Raw genomic sequence first — 24,387 nt, 5'->3', positions numbered from 1 at the left:
ATAAAAGAAAAATTTGTCCTTTCTAGGTTATTATATAACAGATGACTTGTACAACCCTTGTCAGGACAGAGATTTTTTGTGCCTTTAAGCTAAATTCTTAGAGAGCATGGACCAGGGAACAATGAATTCCTACTGAGGCATAGAAAGGCTGGTGGGAGGAGAAATCCTCTCTGGCTTTCCTATGTCATTCCTGTCCAAGACAGGCTTTTGCTCCTGAAATTTTACTGGGAAGTAACAGTGCTTCCAGTTTTGAAGGGATCTGGGCTTTCTAGCTATGAGCTTTTCTTAGTTTTTTTTTTTGAGTTCTGGGAATCCAAGGCTGTTTGGAATGAGAAATCTAACTGGTGACTATAAAAGTCAACAGAAGGCACCACAGGGGAACTTGGGGGGCTAATATATTTGTAATCCTAGCTACTTAGGAGGCTGAGATCTGGGATCATGGTTTGAAGTCACTGTGGGCAGCAAAGGCCATGAGACCCATCTCTAATTAATCACAAAAAAGCCAGAAGTGGCACTGTTGCTCAAGTGGTACAGTGTAAGCCTTGAGCAAAAGGAGCTCAGGGACAGTGCCCAAGCCCAGGATTCAAGCCAAGGACAAAAAAAAAAAAAAAAGCCTAAACCTTGATTATATGGATAGATACATTTGTCAAAGTTCATTTCTAGCAAACACAAGGCCTTGAATTCAAACCCTATAAAAAAAACAAAAAACAAAAAAATACTCCTCAACCACACAAAATAAGCAACAAAACTTACTCAATTATATGCTTAAGATCTGTGTATTTGCCATGCATGGTACATGTCTATAACCCCAGCTCTGAAGAGGCAGAGGCTAGAGAATAGTGAATTCAGGACCAGCCTATGTTATTTTATAAGACTTTGTCTCAAGAAAACAAGCAAAAGTATCTGTGTATTTCACTATGTGTAGATTTTTTTATTTTTAAAAAATTACTCAGGAGGCTGGGAAGGTGGCTCAGTGGTAGAGCGCTTGCCTTGCATGCATGAGGCCCTGGGTTTGATTCCTCAGCACCACATAAGCAAAAAGAAAAAAGCCGGAAGTGGAGCTGTGGCTCAAGTGGCAGAACGCTAGCCTTGAGCTGAAGAGCTGAGGGACAGCACCCAAGCCCAGAGTTCAGGCCTCACGACCAAACCCCCCCCCAAAAAAAATTACTCAGCTCTTTAAAGTGACAATGTAGTGTATTAAGATATAGGATGTTATTGTTCAGATGTGATAAGACCAAAAATCAGGAGACAATTAAACTAAAAATAGTTTGAGACTAGGTGCTGATGACTCAGACCTGTAATCCTAGCTGCTCAGGAAGCTGAGATCTGAGGATCTCAGTTTGAAGGCAGCCTGAGCAGAAAAATCTATGAGACTCTTATTTCCAATTAACCACCAGAAAATTGGAAGTGGAACTTAAAGTGGTAGAGTGCTATCCTTGAGCAAAAGAGCTCAGGGACAGCACCCTGGCCCTGAGTTCAACACTCCCCCTATCGCGCCCCACCCCCCCAACAAACAAAAGAAAAGGAAGAAAAAAGAAAAGAGTTAGACGTTCCTGGTTCCAAAGGCAGGGCATGGCAGCCCATTCAGGACCATGCGAGGAAGCCTCAGGGGGCAGAAGTCAGAAGCAGACCATGGTCAAGAGTCTTGTGTTTTTAGCAGGGAGAATGAGCACAGATTGACTAGTTTGAATAACTCAGTGGTCACTGGGGTATAGGAGATGTACTTAGTTGTCTAGTACTGGCTCTGGAGTGGTTAGATCAAGATGGTGACACAGTAGTACAAGCACTCAATAAAAGGAGGTAGCCTGGCTCAGGTAGCTCATACCTTTAATCCTAGCTACTCAGGAGGCTGAGATCTGAGGATCTCAGTTCAAAGACAGCCTAGGCAGGAATATCCATGAGACTCTTATCTCCAATAAACTACCAGAATACCAGGAGTGGCTCTGTGGCTCAAGTAGTAGAGCGTTAGCCTTGAGCTGAAGGACAGTGACCAGGCCCAGAGTTCAAGTCCCATGACCAACATACATACATACATACATATATACATACATACATACATACATACATACATACATACATACATACATACATACATAAATGGAGGTGACTAGGGAGTTCAAGACACTGGATCCACTGGGTTGCATTGAACTGTGCATTCACAGGCCAGTCATTTACTTCCACCAGGAACTGGCTAGGCCTAGGCGAGACCATCTCCACAGAGGTTCCCTTAGATGTCAAAATGTCAAGCAAAAAGAAATACTTAACACGGGGTTGGGAAGATGGCTCAGTGGTAGAGTGCTTGCCTTGCATGCCTGAGGCCCTGGGTTCGATTCCTCAGCACCACATAAACAAAAAGAAAAAAGCTGGAAGTGGCACTGTGGCTCAAGTGGTAGAGCGCTAGCCTTGAGCTGAAGAGCTCAAGCCCCACGACCGGACCCCCCCCTCCAAAAAAAAAGAAATAATTAACACAAAGAGAAGACAAGACTACTCACAAAGTGAATTGTTGAATCTGACTATTTTCCATGATAGCCCTAGCAGAAAGATTGGGAAAATGACCAGGCCATCACACGCCAGATTTTAAAAGCCATTGTATACAGAGAACTTGCCAACATACTGCCAAGTGCAAAATAAGGATAAGTACAAAAACAATGAAGCCATGGAGTTCTTCCTTCCTTGGACATCAGTGTGGACTTTTTTAGCTACCAATGTTGGAACCCTACCTAAAACCATAAAGAGAAAGATAGGCAGGAAGGCAATATAAGAAGAGAGGGAAAGAGGGAGGAAAGTCAGTCTATGTAAAGATCAGCTAACTCCAGGGCCAGCACTTGGTTAAGTCAGGTCTGTTGGATTCTCCTCTCTAACAGGCTCTCACTGTGTAGTAATAAAGATGTCTTCCAGAAAAGTCCATGATAACCTTTTCCCTGCTAATCTCTGCAGAAAGGATATGTATTTTAATAGCACTTGCCAAAGTGCCAAAATTGCCTCTGATTGGTTGGGCTTGGGTCATGTGCCCACCCTGGAACCAATCACTGTATCTAAAATATTGATGTACTATCATTACTGAAGTTCAATGACAATGCTATCCCTGGTTAGGGGATGGGCATATGATTTAAGCATGAGAGAGGCAGGTCCCCCAAAATAAGAGACACTGGGCATAAACAACAATCATCTACTACAGCTTGGCTTTCTTTTTGTCTCCTAGGTGCTCTATATCATGAGCCAGAAACAGAAATGGAAGAGGCCAAGGTTTTATGGAGGCCTCCTCTGAAGCATACACCACTAGCAAGGCCAACGGGGATAACAGTGCACATCCCAGTGCCCTTGTCTCAAGGTAGTTCCTTCCTCCCTCAAGCACCCCACAGGAATCCTACCCTGCAGGAAAGCAAGGCAAGACAGAGCAGGGCCCATAGCCAAAAAAAAGGAGGCTGGAAGGAAGGTTAGTGCATCCCACCCGCCTTGTTCAGGCAGTAGTTACCTTAACCAAAGTGTCTTGGAATAGTTAACTTAGTATCTAGCTAGTAAATTACTTACTTACTAAATCATCTCCCATAATACCTGGCTTGCAGGTATAAAGTTTCACCAAACTCACCAAAATATTGCTGCATGCTCTATAGTTAACGTTGTCTTAAGCAATGAAACTTCATTTCTAATCTGTTTATGAATATGTATTTATTCATTTTTTAGAGTTTACTTGAATGTTTCATGACATCATATGGTCATTTACTATTATACACATCAGTGTCTTTAATTTTATATTTAAGTGTTTTCACTAGGTTGGAAATAATAGGGCATATTTAGAAAGTTATCTATGTCCAGAAAACTGAACCTCCTTTGTAAACAGCAAGTACAAGATGTCAAGATCATAAATGTCAAGTGATAACAAAGCTCTGGTGGCTCAGGCTGGTAATCCTAGCTACTGAGGAAGCTGAGATCTGAGGATCTTGGTTCAAAGCCTGCCCAAGCAGGAAAGTCCATGAGACTTATCTCCCAGACCCAGCGCTGTACATATATGCATTTACCTGCTTTCATCTGGTCGTTGTAGACTGAATGTTTTATTTCCTATTAGTATATAGCTTCCAAAAGTAAGAATATTCTCCTAACTACAATATCTATCACATCTCAGAAAATTGATAGGGATTAGCAGGACTGGAATAGAGGAACAAAATGGAAAACAAGTAGAAAACATCATCTTAAACCCAGGGTCAAACAGTGGAGTTAATAAAGAGATTTTCTCTCTTTCATACTGATTCAGAAGTTTTCTCACTCAGGCTAGGCATGGTGGCTCACTCCTGTAATCCTAGCACTCTGGAAACTGAAGCAGGAGGATCCTGAGTTCCAGGCCAGCCAAGGCTGCATAGAAAGACTGTCACAGGAAGAGGAAAACAAGTTCTCTCCCTCATGTTTTTTTTTCCTCCTTTTGCTTTTGAAGATGACGATGGCCTATCCCAGACTGTGACACCACCACTGGATCTTCTACCCCCCACCAAAGGAAAAGAAAGCCCAGAGAGCCAGGGGGACCTGACCAGCCCCAGAACATCAGACTGCAACATCCCCACATGTCCCTTGAATGGGGGGGCACTGCCAGCAGCTCAAGGTAATCGTTCCCAGGTGCAAGGAACCTTCCCCCCATATTGGCTTGTCTGTGGCTCATAGCCAGGGGGTACACGGCAGCCATGATGTAAGTGCCTCATTGAAAAGAAGGAACTGGCTATGTTTCAGTGGGATTAATGTCTGCGCATATTCCTAAAGAGTTGGTACATGTCTGGAGGGTTTGCTGCACCCACCTGCAATGCCAGGCTGTCTGGTGCTTTCCTCAGCCTGGCGGCAGCATGTGATAATGCTCCCTTTGCACCTTGGGGACTCAGTAGACAAACTGCACTAAGCCAGAGCCTATCCCTGGAACCTAGGGACCTGCCAGCAGGGAGGCAAGTCAACTCTGCAGCCCAGAGCAGAGCAAAGGCCTGTTCTCTGGGAGGGAAGGAGGCTCACATTCTATTGGAGGGTGAGGCAGGACAGCCATGCCTGCTGTGGCTTGGGGTTCTCATTCTGAAGGAGATGTTAGTCCAGGAAGGACAAAAATGCTTTCCCAAGAGCACTAATAGAAGAACAGTGCACTAGCAGCCAGCTGCCTAAGGTTTTGATCTGACCTGAAAGTAGCCCATGAAACAAAAGAACCTGAAAATCCCTCTGAAGGTGCCATGCACATCTGGACAGGCCACTGTGGGAGAAGACAGTCCAGCTGTTGCTGCTGCTCCTCCTTCCACAGAGGAGGCCCTCGGCCCTTCCTCCCGGCTAGGAGTAAGAGCACAGATGAAGGAGCTGGCAAGTGTGGGAGTAGAGATTGTGTGAAGAAAAAGGCATCTCTGTTCACAGAAGACTCGCACTCAGGGCTGTGAGAAGCTCCTGCTGAAGGGACGTGGGAACAAGAGCTGGCAAGAAGACCACAGATAGCTGGTCTTCCGCTTCGTGTTCTCTGGGGTCCAGATTCCTCTTCACAACTCAGCCGATCAATCTCTCCCTGCCCTCTTCTCTGCTCCCTCTTCTCTCATTCTGTCCCAAAAGTATGTATAGTTGAATGCCTGTGTGCATAAATTAAATACCTAGATCAATAACTCTAGTCTGTGTTTACAACTGCTCTTTTCAAGGCTGAGATGGTCAAAATCAAATCCATTCCTCTCCTTGATCTTTTTATCACTCACCCCAAAACACCTCAAGCTGGGAACCTCTCTTTCTCAGCCCCATTTCCTTACACAGTGTGGCAGCCAGGCCCTTCTAATTCTGGTGTCAATGAACCAAGCCTGAAGAACTGAACTATCAACACTAAGGGCAATTTTAGAGGTCCCACACCCCAGGACAAACCTCTCTCTCTCTCTCTCTCTCTCTCTCTCTCTCTTATCCTTATTCTTAGACATCCTTATAAAGGGGAAATCTGATTCAAATAGGATGCATCTGTGACACATGTGTATACATGTATGCACATAGTATAATATCAGGGGAGTGCATGTGTGCAAGCCTGCCTTGAGACAGCATACATGGATATTGTGAGTACATATAATTAACTATGTGTACTTCTTAGTAATATGTATGTGTGTATTTGTAAGTGTATCTGTTGTGTCTTGGGGTGTGTGTGTGTGTGTGTATCTGTGTGTGTGTGTGTGTAGCCTGTTATACTTTTGGCCCTTTTACCTTCAAGATGTGGAAGGTAAGTGTGTTATAATGTGAAATATGTTTTCTCTTTGTCCCTGGTTCATGGGCCAAAGCCCATGGAATTGCTAGAGTAATAGATAACAACTGAGTCTGTACTAATAAGATGACTTAGGATAAGGTCCTCGATTACCTCTGGATGGGGCCAGTCACCAGAAAGACCAAGTGATTCGGGAACTAGAAATAGATAACAGTGATGTTAGAGGTCAAGCTCCGTAAAAACTCCTGAACAGCCAGGTGCTAGTGGCTCACACCTGTAATCCTAGCTTCTCAGGAGGCTAAGATCTCAGGATTGTAGTTCAAAGCCAATCCTAGATAAGAAAGTCTGTGAATTCCTATCTCCAATTAACTACCACAAACAGCTGGAAATGGAGCTGTGGCTCAATAGCACAAATGCTCAGGGATAGTACCAAGGCCCTGAGTTCAAGCCCCAGGACTGGCATAAGTAAATAAACAAACAAATAAATAAATATTCCTGAACAACGAGTGTTAAAGATCTCTGTGCTTTTGACCACTGAGGTACTAGAAGGGTCACACACCCAGAGGGCATGAAAAGTCCCAGATTTCTGCTGCTTGCTCTATGCACCTAGTCATCTGGTGTATCCATTACAATACCCTTTTTATCAAACTGGTAAACTTAAGTGTATCCCTGAGTTCTGTAAACTGTCCTAGCAAATGATTAAATACAAGAAAGGAGTCATGGAAACTCCAGTGTACATAGTCACTCAGAATCACAAGCCACAAACTGGGACTGGCAACAAGCCAGTGGGAGTAGTTTTGTGGACTGGATCCACTGACATGTGGGATCTGACACTGTCTCCAAGTCAATAATGTCAGGATGGAATTGAATTCAAGGAGACTTAGTCCTGGTGCAGCCAGGTTCCAGAGGCTCATGTCTGTGGCGTTAGCTACTCAGGAGGCTGACATCTGTGGATCATGGTGTGAAGCCACCCCAGGAAAGAAAGATCATAAAACTCTTATCTCCAACTAACCACTAAAAAGCTGGAAGTGGACCCGTGGCTCAAATGGCAGAATGCCCACCTTGAGCAAAAAAGCTAAGAGATACCGCCCAAGCCCTGAGTTCAAACCCCAGTACAGGAAACTGCCCCTTCTCCCCGCAAAAAGCATAGTCCAGGCTCATGGCTGCCCTGCATGGAGGACAAGGCCTAAACAATGGCTCTGTTCTGCCAAACCCCAGAAAAAGCCCTGGCAGGCACCTGATCACAGCATTATGGGTACATGCTGACTCAGAGGAGGGGAGCCAGGTCCTGGTTAAGCTCCCTCACCTGCACCAAGGCTAACACTGCCCATGCTTCTGCTTGTTTTTAAGAAGATTCCAGAGATCCCAACTACTTGTCGGATCCAGATGAAGAAAACATCTGCCTGTCCCTCCCGAGGCCCACGCACACAGAGGCAATTCCTCTGGGGGCAGGTAAGATAAGTCATTTGGATTAGCCTTGTTTTCAAAGGGGAAGAATTTACCTGCAGCTCCCAAACTTTCCCAGCAGCAGAGACATCATTAAAATCAGACACGAGGCAGCCGGCTTCTTGCCTCTCGCTGACACAGAGGTGCCTCTGTCATTCAGACACAATAACCCTATGTTCAAGTAACAAGTTCCCTCTTGCCGAAGCATCTGGAGACAGGAGTTCCAGCAGAAGGGCTTGGAAGAAGTCTAGTGTGCCACGCTGAGGCCTTGATGAGGATGATAAAGCCCTTTTGGTATTTGCCCAAACTAAACACTGCACCTTCTCTTCTTTCCAACCACCCTGCAGAGGTGGAGGTGGCTAATTGGTAATGAAATCAGGTATCCTTGTTATGTGCGTTGGTTCACGGCTGTGAATCATCTGGCTCCTGACAGATAGCAAAGCAGTTTCCAAAACCCCTTCTGGCATGCTAACTTTTTGGAAGAGAGATGCTGGCTCTGGGCAAGAGCCATTTTGCAAAGGAAAAAAAGAAATGAAGTCAGAGGGTGATGAGTGTCAACCACCCAGAAATCATCATATGTGCATGCATGAGTGGTGCGGCCAGCAGGCCCTTGATGAAGGAGATTAAAAGCTGCAAGCACTGAGTGGGTTAAGTCACGTACGACTGGCTTAATAGAAAGGGCTTGGAATCAGAGCAAGGAGATGTGAGTAGCCCTGACTTGTCCTCCGGTCGCTTGCTGATGTGGGGTCAGTCCCTCCTTCTTCTTGTGCTCACAGTTCCTCATCCAAAGTGAGAGGACTGACCCCTCCCCTGATCACTGAATTGGACAGCCCCTGTCTGTTGCTATGGTAGTACCCACTGCATATATGGATTTCCAAAACGTAAATTGTAAACTGAATTTCCATCAGCCTGGGCACCAGTAGTTAACTCCTGTAATCCTAGCTACTAAGGAGGTTGAGATCTGAGGATCATGGTTCAAAGCCAGCCCAAACAGGAAAGTCTGTGAGATGCTTATCTCCAATTAATCACAGCAAAAGCTGGAAGTGGCACTGTGGCTCAAATGGTAGAAGGTTATCCTTGAGCAAAAGAAGTGGCTCAGGGGCAGTGTCCAGTCCGCAAGTTCAAGCCCCAGGACTGGCAAAAAAAGAAAGGAATTTCCATCCCCATTTGGGTTATACCAGGAGGTGGGCCGTGCTCGCTTCAGCAGCACATATACTAAAACCGGAACGATACAGAGAAGGTTAGCGTGGCCCCTGCGCGAGGATGACATAATTCCAGCTACCCAGGAGGCTCATATCTGAGGATCACGGTTCAAAGCCAGCCCGGGCAAGAAAGTTCGTGAGACTCTTATCTCCAATAAACCATTAGAAAACCAGAAGTGGTGCTGTGGCTCAAGTGCTAGAGCACTCACCTTGAGCTGAAGAGCTGAGGGACAGCACCCAGGCCCAGAGTTAAAGCCCGATGACTGACAAAAAACAAAACAAACAAACAAACAAATTTGTGTCTAGCCAATATTTTGGCTAAAGCTTGTAATCTTAGTTACTCAGGAGGCTGAGATTTTAGATTATGGTTCAAAGCAAGCCCAGGGAAGAAAATGAGACTCTTATCTCCAATTAGCTACCAAAAAAGGGCAGAAGTGGACCTCTAGCTCAAGTGGTAGAACACTAGTCTCGAGCAAAAAAAGCTCAGAGACAGCACCCAGGCCCTGAGTTCAAGCCCCAGGACCAGTCACATGCACACATACACACTATACATATATATATGTATATATATATATATATATATATATATATATATATATATATCCAGAGAGATAATAAATACAGATATGACATCTATCTGTATGTTTATATATTATATATCATACAGATATAGATATATAGATATAGTATATCTATATAGATATATATCTAGGTTCTAGTCAGGCTCTGGTGGCTCACACCTGTAATCCTATCTCCTCAGGAGGCTGAGATCTGAGGATAGAGATTTGAAGCCAGCTGGGGCAGGAAAGTTGGTGAAAGTCTTAGTGGATATGTAGCTCAAATGGCAGAGCTCTAGCCTTGACTGAAAAAGTTAAGGTCAGAGCCCAGGTCCGGAAAGGAAGGAAGGAAGGAAGGAAGGAAGGAAGGAAGGAAGGAAGGAAGGAAGGGCATCTTAGTTCTGAACTGGTGAGGGCAGGGGTGAGGTGAAGGGGACTTTTAGTTTGGCACAGCTAGAAAGCAAATGCGAATTTGTTTACCTGCTACACATTTGGCCACAGCTCCAGAAGAAATAGTTTCCTTTTGAACAAAGCAAAAGCAAGAAGCAGGAGAGGTAATATTGAGGCTTTAAGTTCGTTGTTACCATTGTCAATGTAATACTATAAACAATTTCTGTCCCCTCCCTGGCACCTAGCACAGTCCCTGCCATGTACAGAGCAGTGTCATGGTCAACAGTCATTGAAAATCGTTCAATAATTTCCACAAGAGAGACAAACTTGTGCTATGAAACTTGTGCTGAATAAAGGAGTACTTGCCTACCATCATTTCCCAGGCCCATAGACATTATCTTGAATCCTACTTTTCTCTCAAATCAAAAGCTATTCACTGTGTGCTTATTGAATGAATAAAATGAATCGATTCATTGGTCAGTTAGTCAGTCACTAGTCTCTGTCTAGTCTTTCCTCCAATACAGAGTTGGTTGACCTTCAGTCTTGATGGTGATTGAATGGTGCCCTGGAAGGTGGAGAAAGATTTTATTATTATTATTATTATTTTTTTGCCAGTCATGGGGCCTGAGCTCTGGACCTGGGCGCTGTCCCTCAGCTCTTCAGCTTAAGGCTAGTACTCTACCACTTGAGCCACAGCGCCATTTCTGGCTTTTTCTGCGTATGTGGTGCTGAGGAATCAAACCCAGGGCCTCATGCATGCAAGGCAAGCACTCTACCACTGAGCCACCTTCCAAGCTCCTGGAGAAAGATTTTAAACCCACATCTCCCTACAAGAGTCCAGCTTTCTAAGTGCCACTAAATTGAAAAGTCTTTGGGGATAGAGGGGCTGATTCATTCCTTCTAGTCTGCTTTGATTTGAAAGGCAGTATACTGATTCAAAAATATTTCCTCTTGCAAAGATTTCCTCCAACCCAAACAGATTTGAAGCTTGGTTTGTTCAACTAACTCTCCCCTTCCCTTTCTCTTCCCCCACCTCTTCATCCCCCCACCCCCAACCTCTTTCTCTGGTATCAGGGATTAAACCCAAGGCCTTTGGGCATGCTAAGCAAGTGTTCTGCCACTGAGCTATATCCCAATCCTCAAATCCATCTTGATCTGTATCTCCAATCTCTTCTCCCAGTCTCATCTCCCACTGTATTCCAACCCTTTGGTGAAGTCTCCATTCTTTTCTCTCAAAGCTCTTGTCCAAATAACCCACAGAAATTTAGAACAGCTTTACATTAATCTTTCCAGAGACATTTTATTGAGTAAATTCACCTCATCCCATAGAAATGCCTAGATACAGCTTCAAGGCCTTCATTCAGTTCCACCTTGGCGATTGTAGTATTTATCTGCATCTGTTTTCTGTTCCGCTTCCAACGATGAGTCCTTCTTCTGTTTATCATATGTCCAAGAAATGCCTGTTGGTTGACTGAATACCCCAGGTGCCACAAAAGAAAGTTCTTTGGGGATCATAGAGTTTGGGGTGTTTTTTTTATTTCCTTAATAAAAAATTCCTAGGGAAGGAATATGATCTGTCTGATCTTTCTGAGACTTTCAGACTCTGTCAACAACTATTTGGAAATAAATTCTTAGGCAATTAGATCATGCTAGCTTGCATTCAGACAACGTAGAGATGAATATAATATTCAGGGGGAAAAAGATGTAAAGACTGGAGCTGGAATTCAATCTTCTTTATCATGTTGGAATACTGCAACACATAGAAAATTCAAAGGCTTAAGAAAGGAAAAGTTAGGGGGCTGGGAAGGTGGCTCAGTGGTACAGTGCTTGCCTTGCATGCATGAGGCCCTGGGTTCCATTTCTCAACACCACATAAAAAAGAAAAAGCCGGAAGTGGTGCTGTGGCTCAAGTGGTAGAGCTGAAGAGCTAAGGGACAGTGCCCACGCCCAGAATTCAGGTCCCCAACCGGCAAAAAAAAAAAAAAAAAAAAGGAAAAGTCAGGCTGGGAAGGTTGCAAGTCAAAACATTGGCTATGTTCTCTGAATTACATACACTGATAACTAGTCATAGTGCCAGCAATAAACATTTTCTCTCAGAATTTCTTTTATTTAGAAATTGGTTTTTTGATTTGTTTGTTTCTTTTTATTACAAGAAGTTTAAACAGCTCGGTGCCCATAGCTCATGCCTGTAAATCTTAGCTACTCAGGAGGCTGAGATCTGAGGATCCCGGTTCAAAGCCAGCCCAGGCAGGAAAGTCCGTGAGACTCTTATCTCCAATAAACCATTCAGCAAACTGGAAGTGGCACTGTGGCTCAAGTGGTAGAGTGCTCGCCTTGATCTGAAGAGCTGAGGGACAGCACCCAGGCCCAGAGTTCAAGCCCCATGACAGAAGGAGGAGGAGGGGGAGAAGAAGAAGGAGGAGGGGGAGGAGGAAGAAGAAGAAGAGGAAGAAGAAGTTGTTTAAAGATATCTCTGCCAGGGTTGAGACTTAGGATCCACATAAATTTAAACTTCTGGTCTCTTTTAGTTTCTAATTAACATTTATTATCATCCTAAGTGGAATTTTACTCCCAAAATATTTCTTGGGTTGTTTGGATGTTTGTCATTTAATGACAAAAATGTCTTTTAACTTATGGCCACATAGTCCTTGATATGTCTCCCTTCACATGAAAGAATTTAACCCTCCGGACACAGTGGCTCACTTCTAATTCACACTGCCTGAGACAGAAGTGATGGTGTGTGACTTCCGAGATTGAGCCTCTCTCAGTCCACTGTCTGCTGCCATAACAGAACAGAATACTTGAGATTGGGTGATCCATAGAGATTGGTCAGGCACAGTGATGAATATCTGTAATGCTAACTGTGTGGGAGGTAGAAGTAGGAAGATCTCAGTCTGAGACCTGCCCAGACAAAAGTGAGAGACCCTTTCAGAAAATAAATGAAACTAAACAGGGCTGGGGCATGGCTCAAGTGGTAGAACACTTGGCTAGCAAGCACAAAGCCCTAAGTTCAATTCTTAGGAAAGAAAGATAGACAGGAAGGAAGAAAGGAAGGAAAGAAGGAAGAAAGGAAGGAAGGAGAAAGAGAAAGAAAGAAAGAAAGAAAGAAAGAAAGAAAGAAAGAAAGAAAGAAAGAAAGAAAGAAAGAAAGAGAGAGAGCGAGAGCGAGAGCGAGAGCGAGAGCAAGAGAGAGAGAGAGAGAGAGAGAGAGAGAGAGAGAGAGAGAGAGAGAGAGAGAGAAAGCAAGCAAACTTAGGCTAGAAAGCCTGACCAGAGCCAGATCCTGCTCAACTTCTGATTAGGGTGTGTCAGGCTGCAGTGTAACATGGTAGAAGTGCAGCAAAGGAATCAAGTGAATACAAAAGAATGAAAACATGAGAGACAGACTCATTTTTTAAGAACCCACTATCACTTCAACAATAAGCTAGGTGTGGTGGTATGGGTCTGCCATCCCAGCTATACGGGAGTCCATAGGAAAGAGAATCATAGTCTGAGACTGGCCCCAGTCTGTTTGTTTGTTTGTTCATTTGTTTCCCAGTCCTAGGGCTTGAACTCAGGGCCTGGACACTGTCCCTGAGCTTCTTTTGCTCAAGGCTAGCATTCTACCTCTTGAGTGACAATGCCACTTCTGGCCTTTTCTGCTTATGTGGTACTGAGGAATGGAACCCAATGCCTCATGAATGCTAGGCAAGCAGTCTACCACTAAGCCACATTCCCAGCCCTAGCTCCAATCTGAAAGTACAAGGCTAACTGAAAATAACCTTTAAAAAAATGTTGGAGGGGTTGGGAATATGGCTTAGTGGTAGAGTGCTTGCCTAGCATGCATGAAGTTCTAGTTCAATTCCTAGGTACCACATAAGCAGAAAAAGCGCTATGGCTCAAGTGGTAGAGTGCTAGACTTGAGTAAAAGAAGCCTAGGGACAGTGTCCAGGCCCTGAGTTCAAGCCCCAGGACTGGCAAAAATAAATAAATTTTAAAAAGATGGAGATCTTGATACAAGCAGACTGCCAGCTAATAAGACATGTTCATTTCTGAGCACCACATACACATACACACACACAACAACAACAGCAGCAGCAGCAAAAACAAAACAAAAACAAAAAAACATTCTCCTAGCTACTCAGGAGGTTGAGATATGAGGATCACGGTTCAAAGCCAGCCTGGGCAGGAAAGTCCATGAGACTCTTATCTCCAATAAACCACTCAGAAAACCAGAAGTAGCACTGTGGCTCAAGTGGTAGAGCACTAACCTTGAGCTGAAGAGCTGAGGGACAGGCCCAGGCCCAGAGTTCAAGACCCACAACTGGGGGGGGGCACTCTCAGAGTAACTGATAAAGTCCCCTTAGCATGAGAACTCAATCACTCTAGAAAATAAACCCAGACCCATGAGAGAGCATTAATCCTAGTCAAGCTGAGCACTCATCACCCAAACACCTCTTGAAGGTCCTGTCACCTCATAAGTACCATTATTTTGAGGACCAAATTTCACTATGAGTTTTGGAAGGGAAAGCCATGTTCAAACCATGAAGGAATTGTGGCTTTCTCTTTGCCTAGACTATTCTTTCCAGAGAAAGCTGATCACCATCTGACGTAAGGTTGACAGCAGAATAAATTTTTCAGGCTTGTTCTGCAGCCCCAGTAAAGTCTCCAAATGACCACATCCCAGGTTGACATTGCAACCCTGACCTCATGAGAGACTGCACATCTAAGATTCCCACCAAAACTGTGGGAAAGATAATGAAGGTTTATTGTTTTATCTCACTAGCTTTTAGAGTAACTTGTTTTGTACTAACAGATAACAATATACTTAGTGTCATTTCCAGATGGGATGGGTAAACAGAACATGGATGGGTCCAAGAATCTCCCTGATGATTCCCATACACACTGATTATTGGCAATTTTCTTTCTTTTTCCCATTTGTCATTTGTGATCATGTAGGTTGTAGGGCCCCCATGAATAAAAGAACCCTTCCATGCTGGTGGGATATTGGGCAAAGTATGATTTCCCTTGAGTAGCCTATCTCTTAGCTGCTATTGTCTTAAAGATGATCCCCAAAGATTTAAAGAATTCCTTTAGACTGAGGTCATGTGAGGAAGAGGAAAGAATTGTTGGACTGATGTTCAAGTCTTGGGTTTTATTACCTATGACTGCTGTAATCATGGGCAAACACTCTACTACTTTAAGCCTCAGCTTCTTCCTATGGCAAAACAGAAATTGGCATTACATGCAACCCTCTCAGTGAAGACCCAGGTGCATGCCGATACCACAGAAGGTTAGCTAGCAGCCTGCAAAGAGAGAGGAATTCTGAGGTCAACTATATTTGGGATCGAGTTGAGTAAAGCAATTCCTTGTATAGGACTTTGTAAAGTCTCTCAACTGTTCATTCACATCATAGTTCTTTGACATGAAGATATGCACTGTTTGCCAAACTTTTTTTGACCACTGAATAGTTTTCCCCCCCTTCCAAAGCATCATGTGAATCTAAATCACTTTTGGAACATTCTTTGGAAAATGCTAAGCTGATGATTTGTACAGTTCCTTCCAGCTCTAACAGCATGTGTTTCTAAATATGCCCTTCCCCAAGGAGACTCTCTCAGTGGAGGCAGGTCTGTAGCTAAATCCTGAACCAGGATCTCAGCCATTCATTAACTGATGACTGTTCTTCTTTTCATTCTCTAAACATCAGTTCTGAATCAAAGAATCTGCAATGCATCCATCTCTGGGTGGAAAGAGTAGAAGAAGGTAGAAGGAGGCTCATGTGGTAATAATTTGCCTTGTTCCTTTTGTCCAGTGTTTATTAATAACCCATAAGAAATAATGTTGGCAGATGTTACCATTTCTATCAGTCAAATTTTGGATAAAACAAAGTATGGCTAGTTATGGGTTGGAAAGCAGTGGGCTTTCTTGTACTACAAACACTAGAAGGCTAAAAACTACACTTCCCAGATAACCTTTGTAGCTACAGGATTGGAAACAGATTACATTCTGCCAGTTAGGTGTGATTGCATGAGATGTGGAGAGCAGAAATGAGGCAGGAATGTCCACGTTTGGGGCTACTGATGGCTGGCCCTAAACTTACAAAGACTGAGCATGAGGATAGGCAGTTGCTGCAACACCCCTGTAATCCTGTTTCTCCCCCCCACAAATACCTGGGTGGTTTTGCTCTGCCCTGAACCCTGACCAATGATTATAAGCGATTCCAATCTCCAGTCTCCAAGCACAGGACTAAATTGAATCTGTCACATGAACCACATGAACCACGGTGTAGAAATGGTTACAGAAAAGCTGGCTGTGGCAGCTGTGTTTGTTCCAGTCTTTTCAAAGAAGCAAGATCCTTTCTCTCACCTTGGTGAACCAGCAAGGATTCCTGGGCCACATTGGGTGGTGTGTAGAAAGCTACAAAGAGAGCTAGATCTTCAGTACACATACTAAGGATGCTCCCTCCTTTCATTTGATGAAAACCTCCTGTGATTCTCAGAAACACCAAGATTTTTCCAGCCTTATATTTAGCTAAAAAGGTGACATCGTCACCACTGTATGACGTCCCCTAGGGTCTTGTGTTTTGCTCATGCCAGCCTGATCAACAATCCTATTTGATGCTTCTGGCTGGAGCTGGGATGATAGGCACATCCCAGCACTTTCTGCTTTCTCTTCTGTTGAGATGATGTCTCACAAACTTTGTTTGCAAGGCCTGGCCTGGAATCATGGTCTTCCTGATGTCTGCTCACTGAGTAGCTAAGATTACAGGTGTCTAACCATATACAACTTTGATATAGCAAACTCAAGGCTCAGATCCAATTTTCCTGCACCCAATTAGGTCAGAGCTCTTCTATTACACCATACCACCTTTAGTCCCTCTTGTCCATGTTTTCAGGCTTCAAACACCAGCTGAAGTCCCCCCCTCACAGTGATATCTGTCCTGTCCATAGCAGCCACATTCACTGCTGCCTCCTGAGGTGCCACGCATGATTGCCTAGTCTTTGCCATGTACTCTCTCACGGGCTATTCTTTTTTCCTCTTCTAGGTTTAACATTCATGTAGGTAGATCCCCTTCATCTATTTCTGACTACCCAGAAAACACAGTTGGTATTTACAGAGACAGCCCATAAATGTTGATTCAAATTACAAATAGTAGAGACTTTAATTGTTCCCAGGTATCTAGTCTCTAGTCTTCTTTTGGTTTTTCCTCTAAGAAAATGCAGGTTCTTTTCTAATCCACTTCAGATTTCATATACACACTATTCTTCTTTTAATCTTTTAAGCCCTTGCCAAACAACTCATAGATTAGCATTCTACAAGAAAATATCCATGTATATATTTGTATTAATATTGACCTGGATTTACTTTACTTTGGAGAAATGTATATTAATTACTAAAAAATTAGAGAGTATCCAAGAGAGACAGTGACAACCATGAAGTAGCTTTAAAGAGATAACAATAAGTTTATAACGTATTTAAGAATTAGTTACTAAGCCAATGGCTCACTCCAGTAATCCTAGCTAATCAGGAGGTTGAGATCTAAGGATCCCAGTTCAAAGCCAGCCCAGGCAGGAAACTGTAAGAATCTTATCTCCAATTAACTATCAGAAAACCAGAAGTAGTGCTGTGGCTCAAATGGTAAAGCATTTGCCTTGAGCTGAAGACCTCAGGGACAGTGCCCAGGCCCAGAGTTCAAGCCCCATGACAAAAAAAAAAAAAAAAAAAAAGTGCTTGCCTGTAATCCTAGCTACTCAGGAGGCTGAGATCTGAGTATTGTAGTTCAAAGCCAAGCCAGGCTGGAAATTCTGTAAGACTCTTATCTCCAACTGAGCCAAAAAAGCCAGACAGTGAAGCTGTGGCTCAAGTAATAGAGTGCTAGTCTTTAGCAAAAAAGCTCAGGGACAGCATCCAGACCTTGACCAAAGACTGGCACCCAGGACTGGCACCAAAAAAAAAAAAAAAGATTATCATCAAGTGACTAACATCTAATTTTAAATATGTATGTATTAAGAACAGAATCTCAAAAGAGAATGAAGAAATAGACCTACAAAATATGTCTAGATCTTTGACAAAGATGCCAAAGCAACTCCACACAGGAAGGAAGAATAGCCTTTTCAATAAATCAATTTGTCTCTGATCCTTAAGTCATAAGGATCAGAGGCAAAAACTGAAGCTCAAGTTACATACACATACACACACACGCACACACACACAGTCTTCTTTCTTTTTCTTTCTTTCTTTCTTTTTTTTTTTTTTTTTTGTCATGGGGCTTGAACTCTGGGCCTGGGCACTGTCCCTCACCTCTTTAGCTCAGGCTACCACTCTACCACTTGAGCCACAGTGCCACTCCAGTTTTCTATGTGGTTTATTGGCGATAAGAGTCTCATGGACTTCCCTGCCCAAGCTAGTTTTGAACCGTGATCCTCAGATCTCAGCTTCCTGAGTAGCTAGGATTACAGGCGTGAGCCACCGGTGCCCAGCTTAAAGTCATCTTTCTTAAAACACTTTCAGAGTGTTTATTAATTGTGTAAAATAGTGGATTTCATTATGACATGCGTGTTGATGGTACCAGAGTTTGAATTCAAGGGCTCATTCTTGTTCAGCTGTCATTTTACCACTTGAGCAATACTTCCCCAGGCCATATTTTTGCTGGTTGCTTTGGAGATGGAGTCTCTCAGACTTTTTGGCTCAGGCTTGCTCCACAGTCCTCCAGATCTCAGTCTCCTGAGTAGCTAGGATTACAGCAGTGAGCCATCAGTGCCCAACCTTTATAGCATTTTTTAAAAGTGTACTAGTCCTTGGGTTTTAACTTGGGATCTGAGCACTATCCCTGAGTGTCTTTTGCTCAAGACTAGTGCTCTACCACTTGATCCACAGCCACTTTCAGCTTTTGTGTCATTTATTGGCACTAACAGTCTCATGGACTTTGCTGCCTGGGCTGGCTTTGAACTCTGATTCTTATATCTTAGCATCTTGAGTAGCTAGCATTACAGCTATGAGCCAAGCAGCCTTTATGACATTTTTTGCATATATATGTATTATATATCACATGTACTTCTTGTTTTTTTGTTTTTGTTGCATAATGTCCTTTGATCATAGTCACTTCTATTTACTCTCTTGCTCCTTGTCCCTTCATAATTCTTATTAATAGAATTCTCATCATAAACTTTTTTTTTTTTTTTTTTTTTTGTCGGTTGTGGGGCTTGAACTCTGGGCCTGGGCGCTGTCCCTCAGCTCTTCAGCTCAAGGCGAGCGCTCTACCACTTGAGCTACAGCGCCACTTCCGGTTTTCTGGTGGTTTATTGGAGATAGGAGTCTCACGGTCTCTCCTGCCCGGGCTGGCTTTGAACCGCGATCCTCAGATCTCAGCCTCCTGAGTAGCTAGGATTACAGGCGTGAGCCACCAGCGCCCGGCTCTCATCATAAACTTTAAACTGAACATATAAATATCTAGATAAATATTTTATTTCCCAGTATCCTTGTAGCTAAGTATTGTTACGTGACTAAGTTTTGGCTAACAAAATATGGATGGAAGTAATGTGGACAACTTCCAGTTCATTTCCTTATTCACTGACCCCCCCCCTCCGCTGGCCTGAGATTTGACTGTGCTTTAAGTATGGGGAGGATTATACTATGGGGATGATAGAGCAGTAAGACATACAGAACCAAGTACCCAGATAGCTTCATCGAAGAGAGCCACTCTGATCAGTCCATTCACCTCTGGTGAAAGAAATCTAAATGTTTAACTTTGGGGGTCACCTTGTTACAGCTGTTTACCTTGTACCTTAACCTAATACAACTATGATAGCTGCTAATGAAAATCAAGCCAGTTTTTGCTTGTACTCCATCTTGTAAAGTATTAAGTATAATTTCAATGTGAGGGCTGGGAGTGTGGCTTAGTAATAGAGTGTTTGCCTAGCATGCACAAAGCCTTGAGTTCAATTCCTCAGCACCACATAAATAGAAAAGGCCAGAAGTGGTGCTATGGCTCAAGTGGTAGAGTGCTAGCTGAGCAAAAGAAACTCAGAGACAGTGCCCAGGCTCTGAGTTCAGGCCCCAGGATTGGTGCGCACACACACGCGTGCACACACACACACACACACACACACACACACACATTTCAGTGTGAAATACCACTGGACCAAGGGGAGAAAGCCCCATTACATGTCCATTTGATGACTTCAATACATTATCCTGACACCTAGCATTTGCAAGGCATAAGGAAGGATGTTAACGTTGAAAGAACACTCTTTGGCCCTGACCTGGGTATGAAACTACTTCACAGGATTGTTGGCATGGAACCTGGGAGGTTAACTTACCTGGTAAGAGCATGGATGGGTTTTTTTCCAGGCCTGTGCTTTCTTTATCTCCAGCACCTTCTTCCCAAGAATCTAAGCCATGCCCTGTAGCAGCAGGCCTCAGAGATCTCACTCAAGTCCATGTGGAAAATCCATTCATGAGCAAGTCTACCACATGATAGGAGTGAGTCTGTAATTGAGGAGTGATTAATTCTAGCATAGGAGGCTGGGAAGGGCTTTCACACAGCAATCTCTATTTGCACTGACCTTTGAAAAGTAGAGAAGCAGAAGTGGGGTGAAGCACAGCCTGTTGAGGGACTTGCATGAATAAAGACAAAGAGGTGGGGACACAGAGGATACGTGAGAAAAGAGCAGTGACCAGGTGTGAGTGGACTGGGTGACAGGGCTTCATGGCGGGAGGGAAGGGGGCGAGGGGGGCGGGGGGGGGGGGGGAGGCGGTGGAGTGGAGCCAGGACTGAAAGGCTAGAGCAGGTAAAGCCTTGTGTGCCAGGATAGAGCTGAAATGCTACCTTTTAGGTAACCAAAAATCTCAGATGCTATAGGAGAGACATTGCGCAACCCCAGGTGCATGCCAGCATGAAAAAGCAGGTGAGAGAAACGGCAGAAGGCTCAGCTACTGCAGAATCACCCAGATCACAGCTGACAGGCACAAGGTGGCTGGCAGACAGAAGCAGTGTGAAAATAGAAGGTCCCCAGGCCCACTGCCTGGAGGTGGGGCTGCCAACCAGCTCTGCAGCCAGCGCAACCAGACTGGTTGCAACAAAACTGGTTACAATGACCGTTATTCTGTTTTTACTTTCAGTTAAGAAAAAAAAAAATTGAAGGGGAGAGTGGTCCTTTGTGGCTCTTGTATTGTAATTGAGAAACAATGGCTGTCCTGGTGTCTGCGTCTCTGCAGCAGCACCCACGGCTGCATTTGTGAGAGCGCTCTCATTTCAAGTCACATTCTCATCAACACCAAAAAAAAAAGCCAGTATCCTGCCTCCTGGCTTGTCGGAAATGTAATATGGCTGGTTTCTGGCTTATGAGCTGTAAGGGAAATGGTTGAACTTCCGAATAGACAACTGTGGTAGATAAAGAGCTGTGAGGAAAAACCCTGAGAGTGTTGGGAGGGAGGAGGCCAAGGGCAGGGGGCAGCAGGGCTGGAAAGCGTGTCTGTAAGCATCTCCACTCTCCCATCCCCACACAAGGACGTTTCTCTTTCAGAACTGTTCTAACCCTTTTTCCCTTTCAACCACCCGACCACTCAATTCTTAGAGGGAAAATTAACATTCATTATGCAATTTATCTCTCTCCTTTTAATCCACAGTGTCTGTCTCCAAGGTCCCTATTCAATAATTAATGTTTGTTCTCATTTTTTTTCCATTCTCTTGAACTGTAGGGTCAACAATTAACACTAATTATGGCTTTCCCCCTCCCCCACCCCCACCGTTGGGTCCCAGAATCCCAGATTGTGGGTTCTGCCTGAGTTCTGAATAAGCCTGTGGCTGTGTATGCACTCAGCGTTGAGAGGTAAACTGACCACGCAAAGCCATCCACGAGGTTGCACTCTGGTACATGTATGATGGGTAGGAGACAATGAATTAAAAAGGAAGAAAGAAATGAAAGTAGTTGGAGCTAACAATGGGTAATGTCTCCCGCATGTACGCAGATACTCATACACAATTCCATTTTTGGGGAAACTTCTTTCTCATTGGGTGCTGGTAGCTCACTCCTATAATCCTAGCTACTCAGGAGGGTGAGATCTGAGGATTGCAGTTCAAAGCCAGCCCGGGCAGGGAAGTCCGTGAGACTCTTATCTCCAATTAACCACTCAGAAAACCGGAAGTGGTGCTGTGGCTCAAGTGGCAGAGAGCTAGCCTTGAGCTGAAGAGCTGATGGACTGTGCCCAGGCCCAGAGTTAAGCCCCACGACCCAAATAAAAAGAAAGAAAGAAGGAAAGAAAGAAAGAAGGAAAGAAAGGAAGGAAGGAAGGAAGGAAGGAAGGAAGGAAGGAAGGAAGGAAGGAAGGAAGGAAGGAGAAAAAGAAAAAAAAACAATTCCTTTCTCCATTTAAGATCCACTTTACTAGTCTTCTTGCCATTCATTATCTCCCCCCTAAACTGCCTGTCTCAGATCTGTCACTCTTTTTTTTTTCCACCATTAAAATGACATTGTTTTTATTCTGACTGACAAGGAATGCTAGGAGACTAGTTCTCACCCCAGGTGACTCTAACAGATTGCAAAATAACTTCATCAGGAGTGTGTGAAAGCCTGTCTCTCTTTTAGGCTAAAATCCCTACTCCCTGCCCTGGTCCAATCCACCCTTCATATGGGGATACAGCTGAAGACTGGGTGCCTCATGCTTGTCTGTCAGTCAGTGATTGAGCACACTGAGTCTCCCCCTTCCCCCCCCACCCCCCAATGCCACCCCGCATCTTCTGTTCAAATCTGGGCTTCTAGCATGTGGCACACATTAACTGTTTCATGCTCTTGCTTTGTCAAATGTTCTGTCTCAGAATCAGCATCACAGGCCTGCATCACCATAAACATCTTGGATAAGAACAATGTTTTCCTTAATGGTTACTTTAATCCTAGACCAACCTTCTCTCCAGGATGGCATTTATAGATTCTCTGAACCATCCAATCCCTTGAGGGGCTTAAACCTCAAGGCATCCACTCTGTTTTGAGTTCTTAAGAAGGGAAAAATGGATTGTTTTCAAGCTTTCATACTCTTAGGTAAAATTCCTTATTGTATTTTAGCCTATAAATCTTTCTGTCCATTCACATATCAGCCATGAAGAAGGGCCAAACAGTCAGCATCTTCTGAAAGGGAAGATTTCCCCTAAGTCACCATGACTTCTCCGAGTATCATAGATTATTTCCTATCTAGACCTTCAGAGACACTCAATGTACTGAATGCCCATCTTCAAAAGCCTGAGAGAGGCTGAGAATGTGGCTTAGTGGTAGAATGCTTGTCTAGCATTCATGAAGCCCTGGGTTGGATCCCTCACTACCACATACACAGAAAAATCCTGAAGTGGTGCTGTGGCTCAAGTGGTAGAGTGCTAGCCTTGAGCAAAAGAAACTCAAGGACAAGCCGGGCGCTGGTGGCTCACGCCTGTAATCCTAGCTACTCAGGAGGCTGAGATCTGAGGATCGCGGTTCAAAGCCAGCCCGGGCAGGAGAGACCATGAGACTCCTATCTCCAATAAACCACCAGAAAACCGGAAGTGGCGCTGTAGCTCAAGTGGTAGAGCGCTCGCCTTGAGCTGAAGAGCTGAGGGACAGCGCCCAAGCCCAGAGTTCAAGCCCCACGACCGACCAAAAAAAAAAAAAAAGAAAGAAAGAAAGAAACTCAAGGACAGCACCCAAGCCCTGAGTTCAGGCCCCAGGACTGGAAAAAAAAAAAAAAAAAAAAAGAAAGCCTGAGAGCTGTGGACTTCTCATGAGCTACTCCTGGGCAGCGTAGTATGATGTGATCTAAGTATAAATATCATGGATGTCAACTCCCACCAAGGGCTTGAGCTTAGCTGAGTTACAAAGGACAGTTGAAGGAATATTCAGTGGTGTCTGCAGGTCACACATTGCACAATCCCCATGATCATGGGGTGGATATTGGCTCCTACAGGTGTGCACAACTCAGTCTGCACAACCACACACTGGGGAGCAGTCTGGTGAAAGCACTGCAATGTGTACCTTTTTTCTTTTTTCAATGTGTACCTTAAGTGGAGGACTAAGGCTAATTCTGCCTCTTTTAAGTTTTTTCTCCCCATGGAGAAAGATGCATATGAGCTAAAACTTTGTCTCTGTCCTCCACCCAAAAGGATGGCTGCTTCTGCTTCAAACAAAGGGGAAAGAATGATTACATAGAAACTCTCACGCCTAAAAATAGTCTTTGATTATCAGGGAAATGTGTGTGGTCTTCCTTGTTGCTTATTTGGGGGAGACAGCAATGAATCCTGTATGAGAAAGCTGCCATTGTAACAGGAAGTAACGGACGGAGGGCTGAGCCAGAGCCAAAGCTGGCTGGAGGGAACTATTTTTTGCTAGAGATTGCAAAAGTAAGGGAAAAGGCACAATCATAACCTTGCCAATCACAAACTCTGTAAGCAGAGAAATTCTGGGGATTCTGGCCCTTGCATGGACCCCTGACCATCGTCCTCCAGCACATACTCTGACCTCAGTTTATTCTTTCTCACACATCAGAATTGCATCAAAGAAGCTCTTAATAAAAGCTCCCTAGTGAAGAAGATGATAGTGATAGTGGTGGTAGTTATGGAAGTGATAAATAATTGTGGTGGTAGTGGTGATGTATCAAAATTGTGGTC

The 24,387-nt window shown here is 44.1% G+C and overlaps 1 protein-coding gene and 1 non-coding gene across 4 annotated transcripts in view; both read left to right on the top strand.

The window, feature by feature from the left end:
- The window catches only part of LOC138825050 (uncharacterized protein KIAA2012 homolog), a 118,653-nt gene that overhangs the window by 29,751 nt on the left and 64,515 nt on the right, over nt 1–24,387 (top strand). For 2 of the 3 annotated variants that reach the window (XM_070019437.1, XM_070019421.1), the window contains exons 9-11: nt 3,203–3,331; nt 4,430–4,594; nt 7,535–7,636. In XM_070019437.1, the coding sequence (XP_069875538.1) occupies nt 3,203–3,331; nt 4,430–4,594; nt 7,535–7,636 (396 nt within the window). The remainder of the gene's footprint in view (nt 1–3,202; nt 3,332–4,429; nt 4,595–7,534; nt 7,637–24,387) is intronic. The other variant, XM_070019431.1, reaches the window with a different exon arrangement.
- Nucleotides 8,822–8,929, top strand: LOC138834887 (U6 spliceosomal RNA). Its single transcript, XR_011374289.1, has one exon. It is a non-coding gene; the product is annotated as a U6 spliceosomal RNA (small nuclear RNA).

Source organism: Dipodomys merriami, unplaced genomic scaffold (genome assembly GCF_024711535.1).
Source record: "Dipodomys merriami isolate MVZ:Mamm:240054 unplaced genomic scaffold, mDipMer1.0.p SCAF_1, whole genome shotgun sequence".
In the NCBI taxonomy this organism is placed as follows: domain Eukaryota; kingdom Metazoa; phylum Chordata; class Mammalia; order Rodentia; family Heteromyidae; genus Dipodomys; species Dipodomys merriami.
This window is presented reverse-complemented; position numbering and strand designations above follow the sequence as displayed.